Source organism: Nicotiana tomentosiformis, chromosome 2 (genome assembly GCF_000390325.3).
Source record: "Nicotiana tomentosiformis chromosome 2, ASM39032v3, whole genome shotgun sequence".
Taxonomy (NCBI): Eukaryota; Viridiplantae; Streptophyta; class Magnoliopsida; order Solanales; family Solanaceae; genus Nicotiana; species Nicotiana tomentosiformis.
The window spans coordinates 123,232,569-123,257,135 of NC_090813.1; the positions used below are offsets into that span (position 1 = coordinate 123,232,569).

General features: G+C 38.5%; 1 protein-coding gene and 1 long non-coding RNA gene across 2 annotated transcripts; one reads left to right on the top strand and one right to left on the bottom strand.

The window, feature by feature from the left end:
- Positions 1 to 10,599: 10,599 nt before the first annotated feature.
- LOC104089731 (UDP-glycosyltransferase 90A1-like) lies at positions 10,600 to 12,224 on the top strand. The gene has a single exon (XM_009594700.4). It carries the CDS (start codon positions 10,682 to 10,684, stop codon positions 12,065 to 12,067), a length of 1,386 nt encoding a protein of 461 aa, XP_009592995.1. The 5' UTR covers positions 10,600 to 10,681; the 3' UTR covers positions 12,068 to 12,224.
- A 9,624-nt stretch (positions 12,225 to 21,848) lies between these two features.
- On the bottom strand, positions 21,849 to 24,195 carry LOC104089730 (uncharacterized). Its single transcript, XR_684799.4, has 2 exons — positions 23,757 to 24,195; positions 21,849 to 22,158 (listed from the first exon to the last, which is right to left on the bottom strand). It is a non-coding gene; the product is annotated as an uncharacterized lncRNA (long non-coding RNA).
- Between the last annotated feature and the right edge of the window lie 372 nt (positions 24,196 to 24,567).

A 24,567-nucleotide genomic window follows, 5' to 3' on the forward strand; every position in this document is an offset into this window, starting at 1 on the left:
CTATGCGTCAAGGCAGTGAATGATTTGAAAAGAGGTTTTACTCAATACATGATTCAGAGATTCAGTATTTTATTTCCGGCAAACGACAGGAAATCGGACTACAAATCTCAAGTTTGGGTCGATGGGGTAGCGAGACTTGGTATTTTCGAGCGTGGTGGAATTTTTATCTGTGATGCGGTAATGTCGTCCTTGATAGAATGTGTTAAGTTCGTCGGTGTTATGGCCTTCTTTAATTCGCCTTTGGGCAGGGTATTGTGAAATGATGCCTGGGAAGCGACTGTCAGAGATCGCGGTGTGTAGTGGTTCAGGATCGAAGCGGTGTTCCTGGTGTGATGGCTCGAGAAAGAGGATCTTCGGATAGGTTTAAAGTCAGTAGCGATCTATTAGTTCAAGTGCTACAGAGATAGATTTTGATTTAAGGCAACGACTGGGCAGCGGAGGATGAGGAAGGACATGTGGGAGGTGTCTTGCGGTGGTTAAATTTTTAGAAGGCCAAGTATGAGCAACAGAAGTCGAGTAGTTGCTTAAAGGAGGGAGTTCGACCAAAGTGGGAGAGTGGCAAAGTAGAATATGGGTTACGTGGTAGGATAACTACATGCCCTGAAGAAAGTTTGGAGTGATTTGGGATTCATGGTGGACAATGACTAGGTCTACGGACTTAATTTGGAATGTTGGCTGTTATACTGGGGGAAGATTGGATGCGACAGAAATTAGTTGCTTGATATGAAGAGGAATGCAACATGACTTCGGGTTGGGATATATTGTCGCAATTTTTGTAATGTCAATGAGGAGTGAACGGACTTGTACAGCTGGTGAATGAGCACGGGCTCAGGATGGTTTAAGGACTTCATAGAAATGGTACTAAGTACAGCATCGTTGGAAGGTGTCGGCATGGATTTTCCACAGATGAGCTATCTCCTGTGAGCAGATTAGCGGTTACATGGTGTTGACAAAGCTTCTACGAAGAATTTTATTGGCTATCCGATAAGAGGTCGAATATGTAATTGTGGCTAGTGATTCAGAGTGCTCTTGAAATGTTTAACAGGAAGGTTGCGAGAGATTTGGTGGGTCGATTATGCGAGATCATGTCAATGGGGGATAAGGAGTCTTGGTGGGTTCTAGAGTTATGTAATTGTAGCTTCAAGCTAAGTGGGAGAGTCCCACCGTCTACGATTGGATTGCATGATTGTCTACTTGTGAGGTTTCTGGTTATCTGCATATTGGTGAGTTATTACGACTAAGGAAAGAAAACATCAGTAGTAGTTTGAGCGAAGGATTGGAGGAATATGTGCTATACTTGGTCTTTATCGGTTCATGTTCAATTTTGAGAAGACTCAGGGTTTATGCTTCGTGTGGAGGTGATGTACAAGGAAAGTGATCCAGTTGAGTGCTTCTTTGAGAGGGTGTTCATGTGCTAGCAGAGCCTTGGAGTTTGATTATAGTCGAGCCCAAGTCAGAGTGAGTGACTCTCAATAACGGTCTTAGTGGACTCAAAAATTTAAGTGCGGTGCCTAAGGGTTTCGAGTCCGTAGTATGGTTAAGCATCGAGCTTTTGCAGCAGATTATAAAAGGGGCTTGGAGTGTTCTACGTTATCTTCGGGTTGCGGTGTAGCATTAGAGGAATGGAAGAAAATGACTTCGGATTCATAGAGGAATTATAACAATAGGTGTACCAGTTGAAGATGTAAATGTGCGCACAAGGAGGGTATGAGATGGTTCGTGAGTTTTGAGGCAATGTGGGCTCGTGAAATGGAGTCACTCGGGGCGAGTGCGGGTTGAGTTCGATATAATTTAAATGGAGCTATTGTTATTTCTAAAGAAAGTCTAGGGTAAAATTAGAAGCAGCCAGATCGGTTAGCAATGGTTGAATTGGGATGATGGTGGAAATGATCAATTCCTTCAGCGTGTTAAGTTATACATGTGATTTGTGGCGGTACGTGCGAAGCTTGGCGGCCACCGTAATTGATTTTATTTGGAGGCATTCGAGTATTATGGCATGTTATGTGTAGATGGATCCCGGAAGAGTTATGGTGGTTTAGACCACTACTTGAGGATTTTATTCTCTGTGGTTATGGAATTTCAGTCGCGTGTTGCAATGGTTCTACTGAAATGAGTTAAGTAAAAGATTGCTATGTGATGGAGTGTTTAGTCTATTAGTGTATCAGGAGTCATGATGGAATTCTTGTACTCTAATGTATTGGTATGTTAGGTACAGTGAGCGGCATGGGAACTGGAAGTTGAGGATCAAGGTTACAGTTTGGTGTCGACAAGAATGTCACGAGCTCGGATGAGCAGGAAAAAATTCAGATGTTTAGGGTAAACTGGTATTGTCTTTAGCGTCACCTGAGATCGGTGTCATGTGTAAGAGGCTTTGTGTACTGATTTGCAGACTTTCGATTCACTTGACAACACTATATGACTGGTTGTCTGGATGTGCCGACTTTGCTACCTGGTGAGGAAGGTCATGAGAGCGTACCCCACGAGGAGATTATATAAGTGTGACATGTAGTCACTTGAATGATTAAATATTTAAAACCAAGTATGGAGATTGTGGTACTATCGCTAATGTAAGAATTTATGCCTGAAGGGCACTCGATTTATTTGGTTTTGGAATGTGGAAGTTTGTTTCGGATTTGACGGTTGTTCTTGTGTGTCATGGGGAAAAGGGTTATTGTGGATCCTTGAAAGGTTACTAGTTAGTGCGGCATGATTAGAATCGGCTTGAGGTCCGTGGATGGATATAAATATGAATGTGGGCTCTATAGCAGGCTGGATGTGTTCATTTCAGCATAACGTTGTTTTCGGAGGGGTCTTCGGGCCTTGGATGTTATTTCTGTTGTCGGCCCTTCCGTGTGGTCTCTATTGTGCCATGTGGGTTGTGAGACGGTTTGATTATCCGCACTCGTATTGAGATCCTGTATAGTTTGCGGTGTTATATGAGCAAGAAGGCTCTCGAGATGCAGGTCATTTATTGCACCTTAGTCATGCTTGAGTTTTGTATCGTATGGCGCTATTTAATGGTGTTGTGCACTTGGTGTGCTTGTGGTTGACATTCGGGTCCCCACCTGCTACAACACCTGCCACAACAGCTACCCCAAGAAATTTAGATGATGAGGTCCCGGATGACGGGAGAGGGGGTGACACAATTGTGGGAGGCCTGGCTAGATCAAGGAAGCCGGAGGTGTGGGCTGATAGATTTGTAAGTGAGAAGGCGTATGCAAAATTTCGAGAATGGTGGCCCCAAAGGTCGCTCACTCTTGAGCAACAATTCATAGCCAAAGACCAAAGCCAGCACAATCCGAATGTCCTAAAGCAATTCACGGAGATAAAAGGATGGAAATGGTTCATCGGCCGGTTGCAAGATGCCAATGAATACCTCGTCAAGGAATTTTATGCCAATGTTGCCCACATCAAAAAGGGTACAAAGGTGACGAAGGTCAGAAACTTGAAAATCCGGTTTGATGGCCACGCACTGAACATATATATAGGGTTTGAGGAGGTCGAGGCAGTGCAATACCTGAAGAAGCTAGCCTTGGGTGATGCAGTTCGCCCATGGCTAGCTGAGATACTTGCTATTCCGGGGACAACACCTGCATGGCTCACAGCAGGAGTTCAAATTGTCAGAGCCACCCTTAACTTTGAAGCAAAAGGGTGGCAAACATTCGTGTGCACCCGTCTTGACCCGTGCCAGCATGAGAATGTCCTGCCACTCCCCAGGGCAGTATTGGTAACTTCAATCATGGCAGGCTATCCTATTAACATAGGAAACTTGATATCCTACAACATCTCCAATGCAGTCCAGAAATAAGAAAGATCGTATCCCTACCCCAACTTCCTCACAGAGTATTTCCAAGACCAAGGGATAGAGACGAGACATTTTGATGTGGAGGTGAAGGCTAAAAAGTCTTTCTCATGGTACCACCTCCAGGGAGCGGACAACCCTAAATTCAAGGGTAAAGCCACTACCTCCACTGGACAGTATGAAGAGCCAGGGGTAGTGGCCATCGGGTCAGTTGCCGAGCCCTCTACAGCAGCCGGTACTTCTGCCGGAGCAGCTGCCGTGCCTCCTCCTTCCTCCGGACCATCCCTCTCAGTGCCACTGTTAGTGCCCACATCTTCTACATACCCTCATACTGCATTGCGGGTTTCACAGACACTATCCAGTCTCAATAACTGGATGCAGGACTCTTTGAAGAAGATTCTGGTACCTCCATCAGTCTCAGTCTCAGTGGCAACACAATCTTCAGCCCCATCAGAGCTTCAGGTACCTCCATCAGTGGAGGACTCTTTGAAGAAGATTCTAGACAACCAGAAGAAGATTCTGGATGACCAGAAGAAGATCCGAGAGACTCTTGATACACATGGGAGGATTATCAAGGATTTGGGGAAGCAAGTGAAGAAGGTGCGGAAAACTCAGACATCTAAGGAGTCGGTGGAAAAGTTGAGCAAAGAGGTTGAGAAGATTGCTTCTGCTAGTGATATTCCATTGGACCTGCTCATGGAGGAGAGAGTCCCAGCAGCACATGCAACAGTGCCCGAGGCATAAGAGGCAGCAGTCGGCCAGTCTGAGGAGACGGCTGCCACTTCACACACTGCTGAGGAGCTGATTCAGATGCTCAGCAACCCCGTAGTCCCCCAGTTAGAGGATGTGGAGATCTAGTTAGAGGATACGAATGGTGCTGATGAGCCCATGCATGCTAAGGACCCCGTCTATGTTGAGGACCCGATGCAGACAGAGACCACATAGGGAGTTTTCTCTACTCTCTACCCCTTTTCCCTGTTCTTATTTGTTATGAGCATTTAGGACAATGCTATTTTTCATTTGGGGGGTGGTCCATTTTGATTTGATGACATTTGGTATGTAATAACCATTATACTATTTTTCTTTATCTTTATTTATCTTTATTTTCACTTTTGGTATGTATATATTCTTACCATTCAATGTATATATTCATTTCCATTATGTATATATATTCGCTTTACTTCATTTTGTACATATTCAGTCAACTTTCCGTAGTTTACTTCATAACTTCTTTTGTTGTTTTTCCTTAGTAGCATTGCTTTTTATTTACTTTAGTAGCTTCTTTTTAAGTTGTTAGTTTCTTTTTACATTTTGTGTGAACAATAAGCCTTTGATTTTCTTAATGCCACGGTTCTTTTCAAAGATGGATATTGTGTGAACCGGGTGGTTCTTCCCAACGATGGATGGCGTGACAACCTTCTTAAGGGATTGAGTCCGTTTTCTTTATATTTTTGTATATATAGTAGTAATGAATAAAAGTGTCTCAAGCAGGCTTCACTTGGTACTAACACATTTACCTTCGACCTTATGGTTAGAAACAAGTTGATTGGCAAAGAATAGCTCTAGTTGTGACCTTTAGACTCTTGTGTTGACTAAAACAATCATCGAGTGGCTTTTTTTGAGCCATTTGTGATTTTCAATCTCAGCTAGGGTTGTTGTGGGCCCTCGACTCTATTCTCTTTAACAATCCAGTAGCTTGAGAGGTGAGGTATTAGATTGCAAGTCCAAGTTCCGTACCAATAAGTCTAGAACTTGCCCTGAATGTTTGTCTAGGCGAAATTCTAAGTGTAGCTCGACTTGAAAAATGATTGTAGGCTCTCCTTGATCCAATTTGAAACTGGTATAAGCATTTTGGCTTGATAGGTACTTCCCTATTTATTGTCATGTGTGAGTCGGGTGGCACGCCGCCATGGGTATGTTGTTTGGATCGGGTTGCACGCCGCAACGGTATCATGTGTGGATTGGGGTGCACGCCGCAACAGTATGATGTTGAGTATAGTTCCCCATATTTATTCTTGCATGTCTTGTTTCTCATGTTCTGAGGAAGGTTCATAACACCTTTTCGGTTGCTTATATTGCTACGTGGGTAGAGTAGTTCTTTCCAGAGTTCGTTTTTCCTTATGTATCACATTCGAGTTTGTGGCTTGTTGGAACATGGTTGCATCATATGAGACTTTTGGTAGTGATTGTTGTGGCTTATTACCGGAATGACTTGTACTGGGTTAGGAGAGGTTTTTGGACCTGGGATCAGTGCGAACGGGTTTATATGAGGCATGTTAAAGAGCAAATATCGTTATTTGGTTCATAATGAGTTAATAGTTCCTGTCAGGAGAAGGGACTAAATGATTTGTTGACTATGCAGTTAGTTATGAATTTCTACACATCTCTTCCATCGTGACAGTATTGCAAGAGTTGGAACGGGACATATATATGTGTCATTAGGTGTGTTATGAGCATCAGATTCGTGGAATTTCGGCTATTATTGTCAGAGGATGTTATTGTGGCCATGTAAATAATGTGGTGCATGGTGTGAATTCAGTGAGAGTATACAATCATGTAGTGGTACATTGTGTAGTGATTGAAACGGTGTTCGTATGTTGGAAACAGGCCTAGTAGAGAATTTCGGATGTTGGAATTTGGCTCTAAGGCTTATTTGCCTAAATAAAGGGGAGGATCTTCAGATTTGCTTGGGCTAATGTGCTCAGCTGAGTTGTGGTAGCACGGTTAGGCGCACGAGGGGCTAAACAATGATTTCAGCAAACTCCGGAGCAGTTCTTAGCACGTTCGAGGACGAACGTATATTTAAGTGGGAGAGAATGTAACGACCCAACCGGTTGTTTTGACTGTTAGAATCTCGTTCCCCTAAATAAGACTCCTCGTATGTACTTTTACTAATTTATGATTTGCACGGATGGTTGGTTCGGGATTTGGAAGTGTTCGGGTTGAAATCGAAACACTCAGTTCCTTGGTTTAGCTTTAAAAGGGCAAGTTTGACTTCGGTCAACATTTTTAGAAAATGACCACGAGATCGGAATTTGACGGTTCCAATAGGTTCGTATGATGATTTTGGACTTAGGCGTATGTTCGAATCGGATTTTGGACAACCAGGGAGCGTTTCGGCGCTTAATAGTGAAAATTAACTATTTAAAGGTTTAAGGTTCTTTATATTTGGTTTTGAGTAGGTTTTGGAGTAACTGAAGTCCGTTTGGAATTCCGAGCCTGGGAATAGTTCCGTATGGTGATTTAAGACTTGCACACAAAATTTAGTGTCATTCCAAGTAGTTTAAATATGTTTCGGCGCGTTCGGAGTAAGTTTGAGAATTTGAAATTTCTAAGTTGAATCAATTTGGTTTGGGGTATGATTCTTAGTTTTGATATTGTTTTACATGTTCCGAGGGTTCGAGAAAGTCCGTGTTATGATTTCAAACTTGTTGGTATATTCGGACCGGGCACCGGGAGCCTCGGGTGTTAACCGGACGAGGCTCGGACCAAGTTTGGACTTGGAAAGGACTGCTGAAGCTCCTAGCTTCTGGTGTAACCGCACCTGCGCATGGGCAGCCGCAGGTGCGAGCCACGAACCGCAAGACCAAAGAAGAGGAGGGGTCGCTGGGCACAGTAGATGCATAAAAGGAACCGAACCTGTGAAGGCGCAGGTGCGAAGGGGTGAAACGCAGGTGCGGAGGAAGGTGCAGGTGCGGCTTATAGACCGCAGAAGCGAGCCGCTGACCGCAGGTGCGAGAAAAGCTGGCTAAGGGAAAGCCGCATCTGCGAGGGAATTTCTGCAGATGTGGAGACACAGAAGCGGCTTGAGAGCCGCAGGTGCGAAAATGCTGTTGAGCAGAATGGTTTAAAGGGAACGAGGCTCAGTCATTTTTAGCCCATATTTTCTCCAGTTTTGGGCGATTTTGGAGCTTTTTGAGAGAGGATTTCAACTAGAAACTTAAGTAAGTTAATTCGACATACTTTGAATTAAATATATAGATTATGGGTAGATTATAACCTGTAAATCTTGAAAATCAAGGGTTTAGATGAAAAACCTAGGTTTTGACAAAAATGAGATTTTAACCACGAAAATGGTTATGGAATTGGATAAAAATTGTATATTTGAGCTCTTGAGATTATGGGTAATGTTTTCCTCCAAACATTTCTGGAATCTGGGCACGTGAGCCCGGAGTGAATTTTAGAAACTTACCATTTTTGGATAGGGTAATTTATTTGATAGTCTAATTTCAAATTTTCGAACATGTATTAATTATTTTATATAATATTTGGATAGTTTTGGATTTTTCGGCTCCGAATTGGGAATTGTTTACGCGGTGTTGTGATCGGAAAATAGGCTTTGAGACAAGGTAAGTCTCTTGCCTAACCTTGTAAGGGGGAATTTACCCCATAGGCGATTTACAATAATAATTGTTGCTAATTGTGGGGGTTACGTACGCACGAGGTGACGAGAGTCCGTGCGTAGCTATTAATTATGCTATGTCCGGGTAGTTTAGGACTAAAATCATGAATTACTTGTGATAATTTCTCCTTTTATTTAATTAAATTACTGAAATTATATTGTAAATTGTTAGAGGAAATAGTAAAAGATCGAAACTTCGTATACTTGAATTTTATGTAAATTGTTAAATTGTTAATAGAGATTGAACATCCTACGTGTTAACATTATACTAACTTCTCATTCCGGAGGTTCATAAGAAAATATCTTCCTTTCTTATAGAGCGGGACGAACGCCTCGGCAGTATAGATGCATCTATGGATCGCGCCGCACGTCCCTCAGCAGTGTACACGCCACTCTGGATCGGGCCGTATGACCTCGACAGAAATCGTGCCTAATAATAACAATTACATGATACTTTGATATTTTAATTGCAGCTTTTGAAGCTAATTGATAAATTAAAAATTAATTCATTTCGATACTTTGATATTTTAATTGCAGCTTGTGAAGCTAATTGATAAGCTGAAAATTATTGAAATTTAATGAATTAATTATTTATGCTTGTTAGGAAAAATTATTGTTGTTCACCTAAAAATCATGTTTAATTAATTATATTCTATTATGAAATTATTGATCCTTAGTGAGTGTCAAAGTCGACCTCTCGTCACTACTTCTTCGAGATTAGGCTTGATACTTATTGGGTACACGTTGTATACGTACTCGTGCTACGCTTGCTATACATTTTTGTGCAGGTACAGATATGTCTAGCGGCCTTGGGATGCAAAGGTGTGGTTAAAATGCGGCGACTTAGGTGAGCTGCATTCTATATTACGATCCGCAGCCAACAGGGTCTCCTTCAGAGTTATTTATATTTTTCTGTCTAATTTGTATTCCGGACAGATGCTGTATTTTATTTTACCCTCTAGTTAATGCTCATGCACTTGTGACACAGGGTTTTGGGAGTGGTTATGGGTTGTTTAGTAATTTAGTTGCTAAAATAATTATCAATTACTCTATGAGTTATATCTTTACTATTTAATTGAAGGAACTTTTGATTAAAAAAAATACTAAAATGAGTAATTAAGTTAATTAATTATGGTTCGCTTGCCTAACAGTAGTGTTAGGCGCAATCACGGCCTTTTAATGTATTTTGGGTCGTGACAGGACCTCAACCCAATACACCAACAAGTCTTAACATATCATACGAACTTAGTTGAAACCCCAAATCACATAAAACAACGCTAAAACTACGAATCATACCCCCAATTCAAGCTTAAGGAACTTAAGAATTTCCAACTTATACATTCGATGCCGAAACCTATCAAATCAATTTCGATTGACCTCAAATTTTGCACACAAGTCATAAATGACATAACGAATCTATGAAAATTTTCAGAACTGAATTCTGACTCCGATATCAAAAAGTCAACTCCCCGGTTAAACTTCCCAAAAATTCAACTTTCACCATTTCAAGCAAAATTTCACTACGGACTTCCAAAAAAAAATTCGGACACGCTCCTAAGTCCAAAATCACCATACGAAACTATTGAAATCATCAAAACTCTATTTTGGGGTCTTTTACACATAATTCACCATCCAATCAATCATTTCAACTTAAACTTCCAAAACAAGAATTGTTCTTTCAATTAAATCCCGAATCATCCGAAAACCAAACTTGACCACCCTCGTAAGTCATTATACACATTTCAAAGTTGCTCGAGACCTTAAGCCACCGAACGGAACGTAAAATCCTAAAACGACAAGTCGGGTCGTTACAGTATGTGTCATGTATGTACAAATTGTGAATTAAAAATTACATAGATGTCAAAAGTTCTGGTCATGACGTACCAGTTTAACGTGAGAATAAAACATATATCGTTTCAAAATAAAATATTAGGAGCGCGATACGATTGTATTGCATGTTTGGACCTAACAACGTCAAAATTAATTTCATTACACATTGTCATACTACACTAACCGGCCTCAACTTCATAGAGAATATGTCAAATAATGTTGCATTAAAATTTCATGTTACTCATCCAACTCATGTATACTTTTAAACAATTAAATCATTTTTTAAAAATTGTATTGATAGACATAGGATACATGTACAACGCACGGTGGCGTCCAAAAACTAGTATATATATATATATATATATATATATATATATATATGTGTGGACTTAATTATTTATGTGGGTATAAAACTTTTAATATTTATGATTTTAAATATTTCGTAACATTTACGTGATTGTACAAGATTGTTGCTTAGTGAAAATTGAAAAAAAATACTAAAAAAAGCTTTTCCAAAATATGTCATTGTTTTTGGATTGCTTGCTATAAAAACTGAAAGGGGGGAGTATATTGTTGGATTCATTTATGTACACGACGATTCCAAAGTCTGAAAACATCAAGAAGCCGAGGAGCAAGAGTGCAGAAAAATGGCTTCTCCTCCTTGTATTCATGTTGTTCTGTTCCCTTTCATGTCCAAAGGCCACACAATTCCCATCTTCGACCTTGCTCGCATTCTTCTCAATCGCAAAATTGCCATCACCATTTTCACCACTCCTGCAAATCGCCCTTTCTTCTCCAAATCTCTTTCTAACACAAACATAAATATCATCGACATCCCTTTTCCTGAAAATATAGAAGGAATTCCCCCAGGTGTGGAAAGTACTGATAAACTTCCTTCCATGTCACTTTTTGTTACCTTTGCTAACGCCACCAAATCTATGAAACCCCAGTTCGAACAAGCCTTAGAATCTCTTCCGCCAGTTACTTTCATGGTCACTGATGGCTTCCTCGGGTGGACTTTAGACTCTGCAAATAAATTTGGTATCCCAAGAATAGCTTATTACGGCATGAGCGCATTTTCCTCGGCCATATCGCATTCAGCTGCTTCAGTTCTTCACACAGAAGCGTCCGACGACGAGCCTTTTGCAGTCCCTAATTTCCCTTCGATTAAACTCACTAGAAATGATTTTGATTTTCCCTTCAGAGAGCGTGAACCAAAGGGTCCCATTTTCGAGTTCACCACGGAGGCAATCATAGCAACCTCTAAAAGCTATGGTCTACTTGTGAACAGCTTTTACGAGCTTGAATCTATTTATGTAGACTACTGTAACCGTACATCTAGTCCTAGAAAAGTGTGCGTCGGACCATTTTGTGCAGCGGTCGAACCACCGAAAGAACAACAGGAGAAGCCTTCATACATCAAATGGCTTGACGAAATGTTAGAACAGGGGAAGCCAGTTTTGTATGTTGCATTCGGGTCACAAGCTGAACTATCTCCTGAACAATTCAAGGAAATCAAAATTGGGTTGGAGAAATCTGAAGTTAACTTTTTGTGGGTAGTCAGGAGAAGCGCTACAAGTGAACCCAATGATGAGTTCGAAAACAGAGTGAAAAACAGGGGATTGGTGATGACAGAGTGGGTTGATCAACGACAAATCTTGAGCCACGGGAGCGTTCAAGGTTTCTTAAGTCACTGCGGTTGGAACTCGGTAATAGAGAGCATATGCGCAGAGGTGCCAATACTAGCATGGCCAATGATGGCGGAGCAACACCTAAATGCAAGGATGGTAGTGGAGGAAATCAAGATTGGACTAAGGGTCGAAAGGTGCAATGGGTCAGTGAGAGGGTTCGTGAAGTGGGAAGGTTTGGAAAAGCCGATAAGGGAATTAATGGAAGGAGAGAAAGGTAAAGAGGCAAAGAAGAAAGTGAAGGAGATTGGTGAAGCAGCCATTAATGCAGTCAAAGAAGGGGGGACATCATGGCAAGCGTTAAATGAGCTTATTCATGAGTTAAGTGGAAGAGGACAAGTTTGAACAGGCTAGCTTTTGTTTAGAAATAAATAAAATTTATGGGTTCAAACCCACAGTTCAGTGCGGACTACAATATATGCATGGATACTTGTATTCTCTAATTTCTCCGTGTCTTTCTGGATCTGCAAATCTTTTTTGAAAAAGTTTACTGAGTTTTGCATTTCTGTTTCTTTAGCTATTTTTTTCCTCTTAATAACAAAATCGAAATATTCGAAAAATATGCACTTTCAATATTAAATATACTATTTTTTTCGCAGGGCCTAATTCCACCACCTCACTCAGCTCCACAAGTTCTGTACCTCACTTTTTGGGAATTCCGGAACCAAAATGTGGTTCTTTTGAACTCAAAGAATCAAAATGTGTGGAAAAAAGAATAGTGACAATAATATTTATAACGCCCTTTTATAAGGCGCTATACCTTAACGGCCGTTTGCCCAATTAAGTATAGCGCCCCTTTTTAAGGCGCTATATATATATAACGCCCTAACTTACCGCGCTATATATATTATGTGGCTCACCAATGATTCTTCTGGGCTTAACTGACATAACAATAATTCAAATGGGTATAACGCCCATATTTAAGGCATTATACCTCAAATAATTGTATCCCTGAACTGGTTTTTGCCTTATTTAAAGAGGTTAAGGATTTTGTAAATATCCATCTATAAATATTCTCAAGTCTTCTGAAATATTTCTTCGTTAAGTTATTTTGCATTTTGTCATTATGTCTGAAGAGTGAAGAATTAGGTTTCATTATATTTTGGGGGGGAGGGGGGGTGAGGTTGTGATGGCGAATAACTCAGTAAGCTATAGTTTATCTCCACAGTGTCATGTTAAGTTGCCACTTACAATGGAGTACGATACATTGGTATTATTATTATGTAAAAAAATGAGTGTGAGCAAACGTTCGGTAAATATTAAAATAACCGGAAGATATCCGTATTCTGTCACTCTACAAGGGGTTGCTTGTTATGCTGAGTTTGACATCGAAGACGATGAAACTCTGAGAGATTTTTTGAGGACTCCGGATGAATACCAGAAATTTCTTATGATAAAAATATCGAAAATGTATGTCAAGGCTGAAGACGTTCGCAATAATGAGGTTGCGCAAAGTAGAGATATCCCTCAGTCATCGGGTGGTTATTTTGGAGTAGTTTTAGCCGAACAGGTTACGGGTGAAAGAGTTTGGCCTGATCTAAACTTATCTCCACGGGCGAATGAGGAGCGAGAAAATAATTTCTCCCCTAGTTTACATAATCCACAAGCCGAGTAGTAAACTTCAATTTTCCTTTGTGTTACGATGTTTATTTTTGATGTATTGAATTTGTATTAACACTCATATATTCCACAGGGGGTACCGGCCAAATATGAATTTTACAAGTTATGAACCAACGCCCAGGTGGAATATGCCTAGTTTTGGTGTGTTGGATCATGGTGGTCCATCCGGGAGTCATCACCAACAGGATAATGTCCATCATGGGATATCAACACATTATGATTTGTAAGTGAAGTGATAAAGTTATATGTAAAGTTTGGATCAACTTGAGTAACTCATTATTTTGTTGGTTGTGCGGTGAAAACGAGCAACTTGAAGGTCATGTCCTTACTCAATTGCCCGAAGACGACATATTTTAACCGAAATATGGCAGATGCGCAGAGTCAGAAAGAGAATAGTGATTATGACAACAATGCCGATGAGTCTGGATATGACACACATTTCCCTGATGAGGGTGATGATGAGGAGGAAGAGAATGTTGAACCTGATTTGACGAGGGAGCATGCTCCATCTCCCGTTACACCAAGAGTGTACGAGTCCCACGTGTTGTTTCATTCAAGGAAGATTTCCTACCTTGATCATTTTTCAAGTATGCCGGATGTGGATGCCCTCACAAGGGATATTGATGAAATTCGGACAACAATATGGGATGAATCTAGAACAACGGTGCTGTCAAAGGGCATGCTTTTTTCTGATAAAGCGCGCCTAAGCACGACAGTGCGAATGTACAGCATAAAAGAGTGTCGTGAGATCACGGTAGCAAAGTCATCTCCGGATGTATATAAGGTTATTTGTCGTAGATAGTTTAAGGGTTGTAATTGGATGTTGCATGCGAGGAAGAAGAAAACAAATATGTGGGTTTGTGGGTAAATACATTGGCACCCACAATTGTGAAATGGACACATTCAGTGGGAATCATTTTAACTTGAATGTTAACTTGATTTCTTTTGTCTCGATTCCACACATTGAAGCGTCCATAAGGTACAAGATCAAAGAGTGTATAACATATGTCCACCAGGAATATGGATATTCCATTACAAAAAGAAAGGCATTTCATGGGCTCAAACGTGCGTTTGAAATTATTTATGGTAGCTGGGATAAGTCCTTTGCATCTCTACCTAGGTACACGGCCGCATTGAAATACTTTAACCACGGGACTATTATTGAATGGAAGCTTGAGCGGAGTCCGGGAATATCAGAACATATATTCAGATATGTGTTATGGGCATTTAAACCAGCAATTGATGGTTTTGTGCATTGCCGGCCGGTAATATCCATAGACGACACTCATGTCTATGGAAGGTATGATATTAAGTTGTTGATCGCCGTTGCAGTAGATGCTAATGGAAGTATATTTCCCATAGCTTTTGCTATTTGTTCCAATGAAATCCAAGAGACGTGGAAACTATTTTTGAACCACTTTAAGGAGCACGTTATCAGACAATGTTCAGGTATTTATCTAATATCTGATCGGCATGGCGGTATTTTAAGTTTTGTACAGATTTTGCCTGCATGACAGGAACCGTATGCCTACCACTGTTACTGTGTGAGGCACCAGAAGGACAATTTCCAGAAGACACGTCCCAACAAGGATTTGCATGATTTAATGTAGATGACTGCAACAGATTATGAAGAGTGTAAATTCAGGAGGCGCATGGAATCGATCAAGCAAGAAGACCAAGGAGCCTATCGTTGGTTGATGCTACATGAGCTTGGCAAGTGGACTTTGCATGCGGATGGTGGCAGAAGATGGGAAATTCTGACTACAAATGTGTTAGAGTTTTTCAACTGGTTATTGAAGTCTGCACGTGGATTGCCTGTCACTGCCATGGTGCGGATGTCATTCAAGCAGATGGCGGAGAGGTTTGTTGAAAGGGCTAGAGGTGCATCATCATTGATGGAAAGGAGTGTTGAATTTATGCCAATACCAATGAAAAGATTTGAGAAATACAGGAGCCGAACACATTGGCATTCATATTTACAGTATCGCAACGAGCGAAATATTTTTAAAGTTCGCACCGCTATCCATCTAAACGGGGGAATAATACACGCACTGTAAATTAAGCCAGAAGGTTATGCTCTTGTGGGAAATGGTCCATCTACCACATACCGTGCTCACATTCCATGAAGTGCTTTCAACATATAGGTTTCGCGGCAACCAGCTACGTTGATAAAGAATATAGTGTTGTTGCATACTTAAACACCTATAGTGGACAGTTGCAGTTATCGGGTGTTGAGCATTATTGGCCGCCGGAACAATTTAAAATGGTGTGTAACAAGGAGTATTTGCGTCAACGACAAGCGCAAAAAAAAAAGTGTATACGGAACCAAATGGATGTTAGTGATACCGTTTATGCGCATAAATGTGGCATATGCTCGCAAATAGGACACGACCATCATAAATGTCCTTCAGCTGATTTGGGTAGCGGTAGTAATTCAACTCCCGATGGAAGTTCATGCAATGTGCCCAATTATCAAGGATACCCGTAGTGTTATATTTCAATAATTTGTTGTAATAACTGTATGTACATGTTCATCTTGTAAAATATATGAAATAAAATTATGTTTCCATTGGTGTTAAGTCTTATTGATATTTAGCATTAATCCTTCAATACAACAATTTAACATACACCCCAAAGAAAAAAAAAATTGTCATTCGCCATTATCGTCGCTGTTTGGCACTATTTCATTGTCATTGTCTTCATCTTCTCCATCAACATCGTGTACATACCTTTCGGGACCGAGGTCATCGTAATCTAGGCCCCAGTTGACACACATTTCTCGCATTTCATCGCTATCATCAAGAAGACCACTTGCTTCATTTTTACAACAATATGGGACTCCCACGTCCAACGTCTATGGTAGAAACTTAGGTAGCACCTCTCACTCGACAACTATTGGGATAACAGGATAATCATTGTCTCTATGCATTTTATCATTTTCTAATAAATCCCAGTATTGAGCCTTTATTCTTCCCAGGAAGTTAAGATCATCCATTGCATGATGAACAACTAGTGCTTTTCCATCTCTAGAATCTCCTTCATCAAATGTCAAATCACTTCTGGTGCATCTTTGTGTGTGTTTGTTTGGAAGGTTGCAGACAATGCTTGTGGCACAACAAGCCCATGCCAACGACATGGTACTTTGTAATCAAACCGTTTTGAGTAAGGGAGAACCCATTGTAGTTTTTCGCCCCAAATTCGCATACTTTCAGGCTTTGTAGAATGCGCTTCACCCTCAATAATGTGCTCTGCAACTTTGAGATCGGTGTGTATATTGATAGGCTTATTTTCCAAGGTACGCAAAACAACATACCACTTGTCATCAACCAAGTCAGTGTAGCAACCTAGCATATTTTTTTCAAGGTAGGGATCGATAGTGTTAAGACGTGTTCCATGGAGATCTGTTGAACTACCTTCACCTTTTTGCCTCTTTTTGAACCACTTGTTAAATGTTAGTGACATTTTTTAAATGGATGTTGTAATATTTATTCAAAAGGTCTTTGAAATACAGATGACTTGGTTCAGTTTAAGAAGCTGTTTTATACCCGAAAGAATCATTATCACGCGAAACATAGCGCGATGAAATACCACGTTATGTGTATTGTCTTGTCGACCTGGAAAAGCTGAAGGGGGAGAGATGATTATTTATGTAAGTATAGCGCCTTAGGTAAGGGTGTTATACTATAGCGCCTTAGGTAAGGGTGTTATACTATAGCGCCTTAAGTGATGACGCTATACCTTCCCGCCCGTTTGCCAGAAATATAACGCCTTAAAAAAGGGCGCTATACTTAATTTGGCAAACGACCGTTAAGGTATAACGCCTTATAAAAGGGCGTTATATATATATTATGGTCACCAATTTTTTTCCCACACATTTTGGTTCTTTGAGTCCAAAAGAATCACATTTTGATTCCGGACTCCACTTTTTGGTGTTCTCGTAGACTCGTACTATGTATCATTTATTTCTAAAACATTTGCTGATTGTGGTAAGATCCCACATTCCTCATATTGTAAGCCTAAATCCGCCCCTAATCATAGTTGGCATGATTACTAAAAATAACTAATCCAAAATACTTGTCATTTTATATTATCAAGATATAAATAATTATATGTTCCCGTTTTATCTTTAGTATTAATTGTTCTTGAAAGTAAAAAAGACATTGATTACATATGAAATATGTAAGAGAAAAACATGAAAGTAAAATGGAGGAAAAGAAAGTACTTTAGATTGCTTTTGGCTCACAGCAAACGGAAAACACGTGACTGCATAGTTTCGCTGCTTGCCTTATATATGCCCAGATTAGAAAAGAACTTTTGGGTGTCACCAAACAGGGAATATCCCCATTTATCTTACGGTAATTAGAGCTGGATTTCAAGGTGACGTGAGTCTCTGTATTATATATGCCTTAATTAACAATATTAACTTTCAATTTAACAAAAGGTATAATTTTGTTCCAATGAATGAATGATACTAACAGATGTCATCTTCAACTAACGGATGTTAGTTTGTGATCAAGACAAGAAAGAAGTTGCATGATCTAAGTGGAATGTTCTTGATCATATGTTGATATGTCAACAAAACCTCATTGGTTTTGCTTCTAGACTTTTGCGGGGGATTGAAATATTGAAAGGGAATTTGTTCTAGCAACTGAATTGGTTCTATCAAAATTAAAGCTTCAGAATGAAAAGAAATAGATGGTGGTGGTATGTGATGATGGTTGAAGGAGGAATAGAATGTCTAAGTTGATTAAGAAAGAAATTCCAAGTTAGTAGAAAAAAGGTCAATTAGTATTATTGTACTTAAAAAAGCTATGTATTTAATTGAAGCTTAAACGTTCTAACACGAATAACACAAGGACTAAACTCAGAACATATCAATTAATTTTCAAATACTAGGAGCTATAGATCTTACTGACTTGATAAACATTAGGTCTATCTTTAAAGTCTTAGATTTACTTTTTCTAGAGTAAAGTAACTTTATAATATTAAATATTGCATGAATTTATGCTGCTTGGTTAGTTGATAATATTCAAGGCAGAGACATAAGTATATTTTAATTTTCATAACTGCATGTCTTACCAATATAATAGAGCTTTGCTGATCAAGCCTAGGGGTGGCAAATGGACGGATTGGGCCGAATTTGGGCGGATGAAGATGAATTAGGTCAATAAATGAGTCATTGTCCAATCCAGTCCAAAGTGTACTTGGGCTAAGATGAACAGAGTCAAGATAGGCTAAACAATAGGTCATAACCCAACCCGCCCAACTTGATCCATGTTTTAGAATGATGCTTATCTTGCACAGGGCCGGCTCTAACGTGATGAGGGGTAAGGCATGTGCCTTAGGCCCCCAAATTTGGGGGGGGGCATTTTTTAAAAAGAATAGGTTTATAGGTATTTAAAAAATAATATTTAGTACTTTTCAATACAAAATTATAGTTTTTAATATAAAAGGAAATAGAGCTCTTTAGATATGTAAATAAAGTAATAATTTGGCATATTTAAAAATGGATATATGAATAGTTTTCGCAACGTTTCAGTTTTACTCCTTCATTAGATAATGTATACAAAAATTCATTCTCCCTTTTTTAATATGTCGAAGTCAATCTTTCTTTTCTCCAATATCTTTATATTTTAGAAACCCCTATATATTTTTTGTCTTTCTCTTTAATATTCTTACTCGCCTTCTTTCTCCAATATTTCATTACTCACTTTCTTTCTACAAGATTTCATTAGCTCCACTGTTCAACAATACTTTTAAGCTTCCAATAATTCTATACTTCTATTGCTCTATAAAATATTATCTAATATCAACAATATCTCAAGAAAAATTAAATAAGCTGGCTATATTATCAATTGAATAAAGATAATTAGAGAAAATCGATTATAAAAAAGATTATTAACAACTTTGTATTTCAAAAAGTTAGAAGAATATATTTCAAACAAAACGTATGTTATAACTATCTTTTAAAAATTTAGGCCCTATATTAAACTTTGGCCTTAGGCCCCGCATATCCTTGAGCCGCTCCTAATCTTGCATAAACAAAGCCTTTTACCTTTTATACACCTATGTATAAAAGGTAAATAAATACTATTAGTATTTTGAGAATCAAAATACATTTTCTAAAATAATAAATTAGTATTTAAAATGTGTAAGTTGAAAAATATTTTGCGGGTGGGGTGGGGGGTTGGGGTGGGTGGATGGTGCAGAAAAAAGAAAAAACCTTGCCATTCGGATGAAAGGAATATCATCCTCATGAAAGCCTGATTATTCCCTTATCAATGTCTGAGATGCCTGGTTGTGCCAATTTTCCTAGTTGACAATATGACTTTTATGCCAGGCGGCAGCTCAGATCTTATGTTCTTTAGATGCCCAACTTATCTGCCAGTTGTCTGGCTGTAAAAGGAAGAGGTCATTTGTGGCACGCGGGAAGGGACAGAAAATTGAAAATATAAAAAACAAAAGTAAAAAAAAAAAAAAAAAAAAAAGGTGTGTGTGTGTGGGGTGGGGTGGGGGGGTTAGGGTGGGTGGATGATGCAGAAAATTGAAAATAAAAACAAAAAGTAAATTTTACTTTTTTTTTTTTTTTTGTGGGGTGGGTGGTGCAGAAATTGGATGGATTTGGGCTCAAATTGACACCCCTAATCAAGCCCATGCTTCCTTTTTTCCTTTTTTGTTTTTCTTCCTGAGTTTAAACAAGCGAAAAAACTGCTGCAAAGCCACAAAACCTTCCCAAAAGAATGCTAACGATCTCATCATGTAGTAATAAATAATTGCATTTAAGCATAAATGTATATATATATATATACTAGAAATGGAGGCCGGTGCAGCACGGGCCTGAAGACATTTGTGAAACCTTTGCTAGAGAGATTGTAACACTGGCGGGGAAATATCCGAGTTGCAATAAAATTGTATTATTACTTAACAGTACTACACTTAATTGAAATTTGTATTGTAACTCAAGTTCTCATAACATTAAAGATATGATGATTTGGACTGTACATAAAATTGCAGTATAAAGATTTGAACTGAACACAAAGTTGTCGTTATCTACGCCATAGATGATGTTCAATACCATAATAAAAAGGCAAGATGCTGAAAGGCCTCAAATGTTACAAACTCTGTAAATTTACTCAATTTTCCACTCCACTGTTTTTGGATATTAGGTATTTGGAAACAAATCAGATTCAGATATTCTCAAAGCTTAATGCCAGATGGAGTTCACATGGATATTTTCAAAAGAAGCGAAGACGAATCGAAGAGGGAGAGGCCGAAGGGGGAAATGGAAATAAGGCGGAAGGAAATGGGGATGCACCTCTTCTTCAAGAAAAAGGAGGCTCCTATAACCCTTGAATTTGAAGGAATTCAACTAAGCTTAGCCCTGTACAGGATGTGTGTGTGTGGGGGGGGGGGGGGGTTCAATTAGAAGAGAGTGACCCCTTTTTGACTTTCCACTTTTGTAGAGCCTTCAATTTGATATAGGCCAGTGCATTAGCTGCTGAACACCAACGTTTGGTAAAACCAAGCTGAAATGAGAATAGAGAGCAACACCAAAGACGACAGAAAATTAACAAAGTGATCATTATTCTATCCTAATACCAAACGTGCCACCAGAGTTTGATAATGAAATGGAACCTTGAAAAATGAGTAGCCAGAAATGAGTGTGTCACAACGAAATTTTGGTTGATTCAACCAGTAACCTGCAATACAAATAAAAGCTAAAGGCTACATAGACATTTTTACCTCATAAAAGGCAAAACTCACATACTTACATGTAGCTTAGCTCTTCTCAAGAAATTTATTAACAGGAATGATATTCTGTGCATGCATAAGTGAACACCAGTAGCCCCAAGTCGACCATCTGACTAGTAATTAGCATTGTCCTAAGCAAAGGAACTCACCAAAGGCTGGGTGAGCATATTAATGGACGTCAGAAAAGGAAAGTGTAAACATTAATCATTGCATCTTAATATTACAACAGGGACACAATTGCATGAGAGAGCAAAACTGGGATCAAGACATTTAATTTACTTCAAAGAGTATAGTGAAAGACACATCCAAATTATTCTGAATTCTCAAAGCCCTCCAAATGAACATTGTTTCACGAATAAAGTTTTGACTCTACAGCTTGGCCATATAGACCAAGTATTCTGTAAATCCATTCTTCTAAGATCAACTAAAACCAACGTGGTCATATATTCAAGCATCTCAGCCAATACAACATTCTTCAATCTTGAATCTCAAACATTTTAAAGGAACTCATCTTCATGTTTAGGTAATTACTTAGGAATGACAAATTCATAAAGGGAAGAAGTAGAAATTTGACATTTTAAGTCCTTTAAGGGTGCTATGGAGGAACTTCAAAGAGGCTAATTAGCCTCTATTTCTCTCACAGTAAGATTACTAACCAAAAGTCAAATTACTAAACCAACATCCCAACCACACAAGCAAATATTTGATAAAAATTACATTCACAACAGCAGCATCAATCAAATGATCCGTCCAATTCAAAAGAACAGTTCAATTTTTTTATAAAATAAAGTTTACAAACATCAGCTTTCATCCCCAAATAACATGAAATATCTGTTGTCAAAAATAAAAATAAACTGAAGTTTAAAAGAAAGGATTTCTAAAGTAATCCTCGAACCACTCCCATACCCAGCCCTAGCACCGTCCTCGCCCCCGGCCCCTAAACCATCTTCCCACCGTTCTTAAGGTATACCTCGTCATTCCATCACCAATATAAATTGCAAGATAGGATGCTTGTTAAACTTTTCTTGGCAGAAATTCAGTGCGTCCATGATCACCATGTTATCCTAAAATCAGTAGTGAAACATTATTTTAGTTAAATACAGCAGAAATTTCATCCATTTATTATGACACAATCTTTTTTGGATCTGATTAATATGATTCACTTCAAGAAGAGAGTTTATTCATCTTGTCAAACCATTTGCGTTCGACAAACTAAAGATGAAACACACTACATGCATATGATAGCCGTAGATATAATTGTATTCATTTCCTAACATCAAGTGGTGAATTATTGTAAAATGTAGGACTCCAACGTCCTCTAATGCATGTTATGGGGATTCCCGCTCGATAAACTTGACCAGAAACATAAATATACCAGGCATCTATTGGAAAACGAAACAAAGGAAAAGCATCAAGCTATGCTTTATCATATTTTCTGATGTTCATGTCAACTTTCTATATGGCAAGACTTGCAATACTCCCTTGACTTTGCAGTTTTACAGTTGCAACAGTCAAATGTATCAAAAAATATGAAACCTACTGAACTTAGAGATTCTACTGAACTCCCTTAAGAAAGCTAACTTTTTCATGCACGTGTATCAATTAACTAAAAAAGAAGTGAGAGCTAATAAAAAAGAAGTGAGAGGTATGTGCTTTCTGCACAATAAAAGGATCATAGGAAGCTTTTTCTAAGTAATTCGGAGGTATGATGAGGTAGGTAACTATAAATTAGTTCATTAAAGCTATATTTGTGTGCCATTTGTAAAGTTTCCTCTTTTAAACTACATATACAAATTCAAGAAAGCAATATTTAGTTCAACAACCTACCTTCTTATATATTGTTAAAATTGTCATTATTTACATTAAATTCGTCTTCATAACATGATAATTTCTACTATATATAAATGGTGAAGGGTGTCACAAATAGGAACAAAAGCACATAACAAATGCCGAAGCTTACAGGCCTTTTATTGTTTTCTGGTGCATCTTCAGTCCAAAATTTACTGCAACTTAGAGGAGCACCCAAACCAGACATTCTAAAACATGAGTGAGTTCAAACAGTTTAAGATATTTATTTTTTATAGCTATCCATAAAATGTTGGATCTTATATCATAAACAGTAGTGATCTAACTTTAATAAATATGTATGTTAAATTAACTTATAAATTATTAGAATTTAGAATTGACCAAATCTAATCCAAGCATTTCATTTAATATTCAGATCATAAACTACCTTTAAACCAGTTTCAGACAGCTTAGCGGGATGAAAGGAGTCAAGGGGCGCAAGAGTATCTCTAAAGAACTTCGCACAAAAAAAGTCCAATAACGAAAGAAAGACTGCACTAAAAATTCATCGAAACAAAGAGCTCAAAACTTAAAATTTATAGTAAATTTTAAATTTTTTCCTGGATTGAAACTACTATCATTTTTTCAATAGTTGTATATGGTGATAATAATGTATAGAAATCCAAAATGTCAGACAGAACTTACAAGGTAATAAATGAATGAAATAAGCTATCATTAGAGCAAGTACGGAAGCAAGTGCCATCTGGGGGACCCATATTTCCAAGATTTCTTTAAAGAGTTTGTAAGTACATAGAAAGAACAGCAAAAACAGGGCATATAAAAGCAAAAGAAAAAACAATAAAGGAGAGAACCATACCGTTTTAAAAAATTATTAGGGTTTGAAGGACTCATGAACTGGTTTGAAGAAATGATAGGGCAGAACATCCTAGTTGAAGAGGCCTATACCGATTATCAACAAAGAACTGAAGAAGGTGCAGTACCAAAGAAACATTGCAGATTAGCGAACTCATACTTTGAAAGATAAATACCATGAAAAAAAAACTGATGAATTCGAGATTTATTGGATGGAATAACAGAAATCAGAAAAGGATAAACAGAGAAGATGGAATAGATGCTGAAGAAGGAAGAATGGGGATGGAGGAAGTTCTAGCCAGTTGTTTCCCATAGATAAAAAGGTTATAACAGGTGTCACGGTAAAGGCAGGTGAAAGGACTGCTAAAAGAGAATTACATACACGTGTTTATAGGCCCAAGCACCAATAGAATAGAATAAGACCAAGTTTACCGTACAACTCAAATAACCTTTTGTACAATGGTAGAATGCGGTGTTCGTACACCCTTCACCATTTATATATATACTAGAGATTTGTTCATGAAATATGAAATACATTGATACATTTTCCTTTTATTCAATAAAAAAAAGTGAAGAAACCACGTAAATTCAAATATAACAAAGAGATAAAAGAACGCAAAAGGTAATATAGGAATGTCAAAACTAAGAGATTTCCTTGAGGAAATATGTTGTCGAAAAAGAGAGGAAGCACACAAAGTATTATACCATGTTATTTTCAAATATCCAATTTAATTTGCACAACACGAAACCATATGCATCAATGACTCTAATTTAGCACTAAAGGCATGCTCCAGAATTGGCATCAGTTAGCGTCG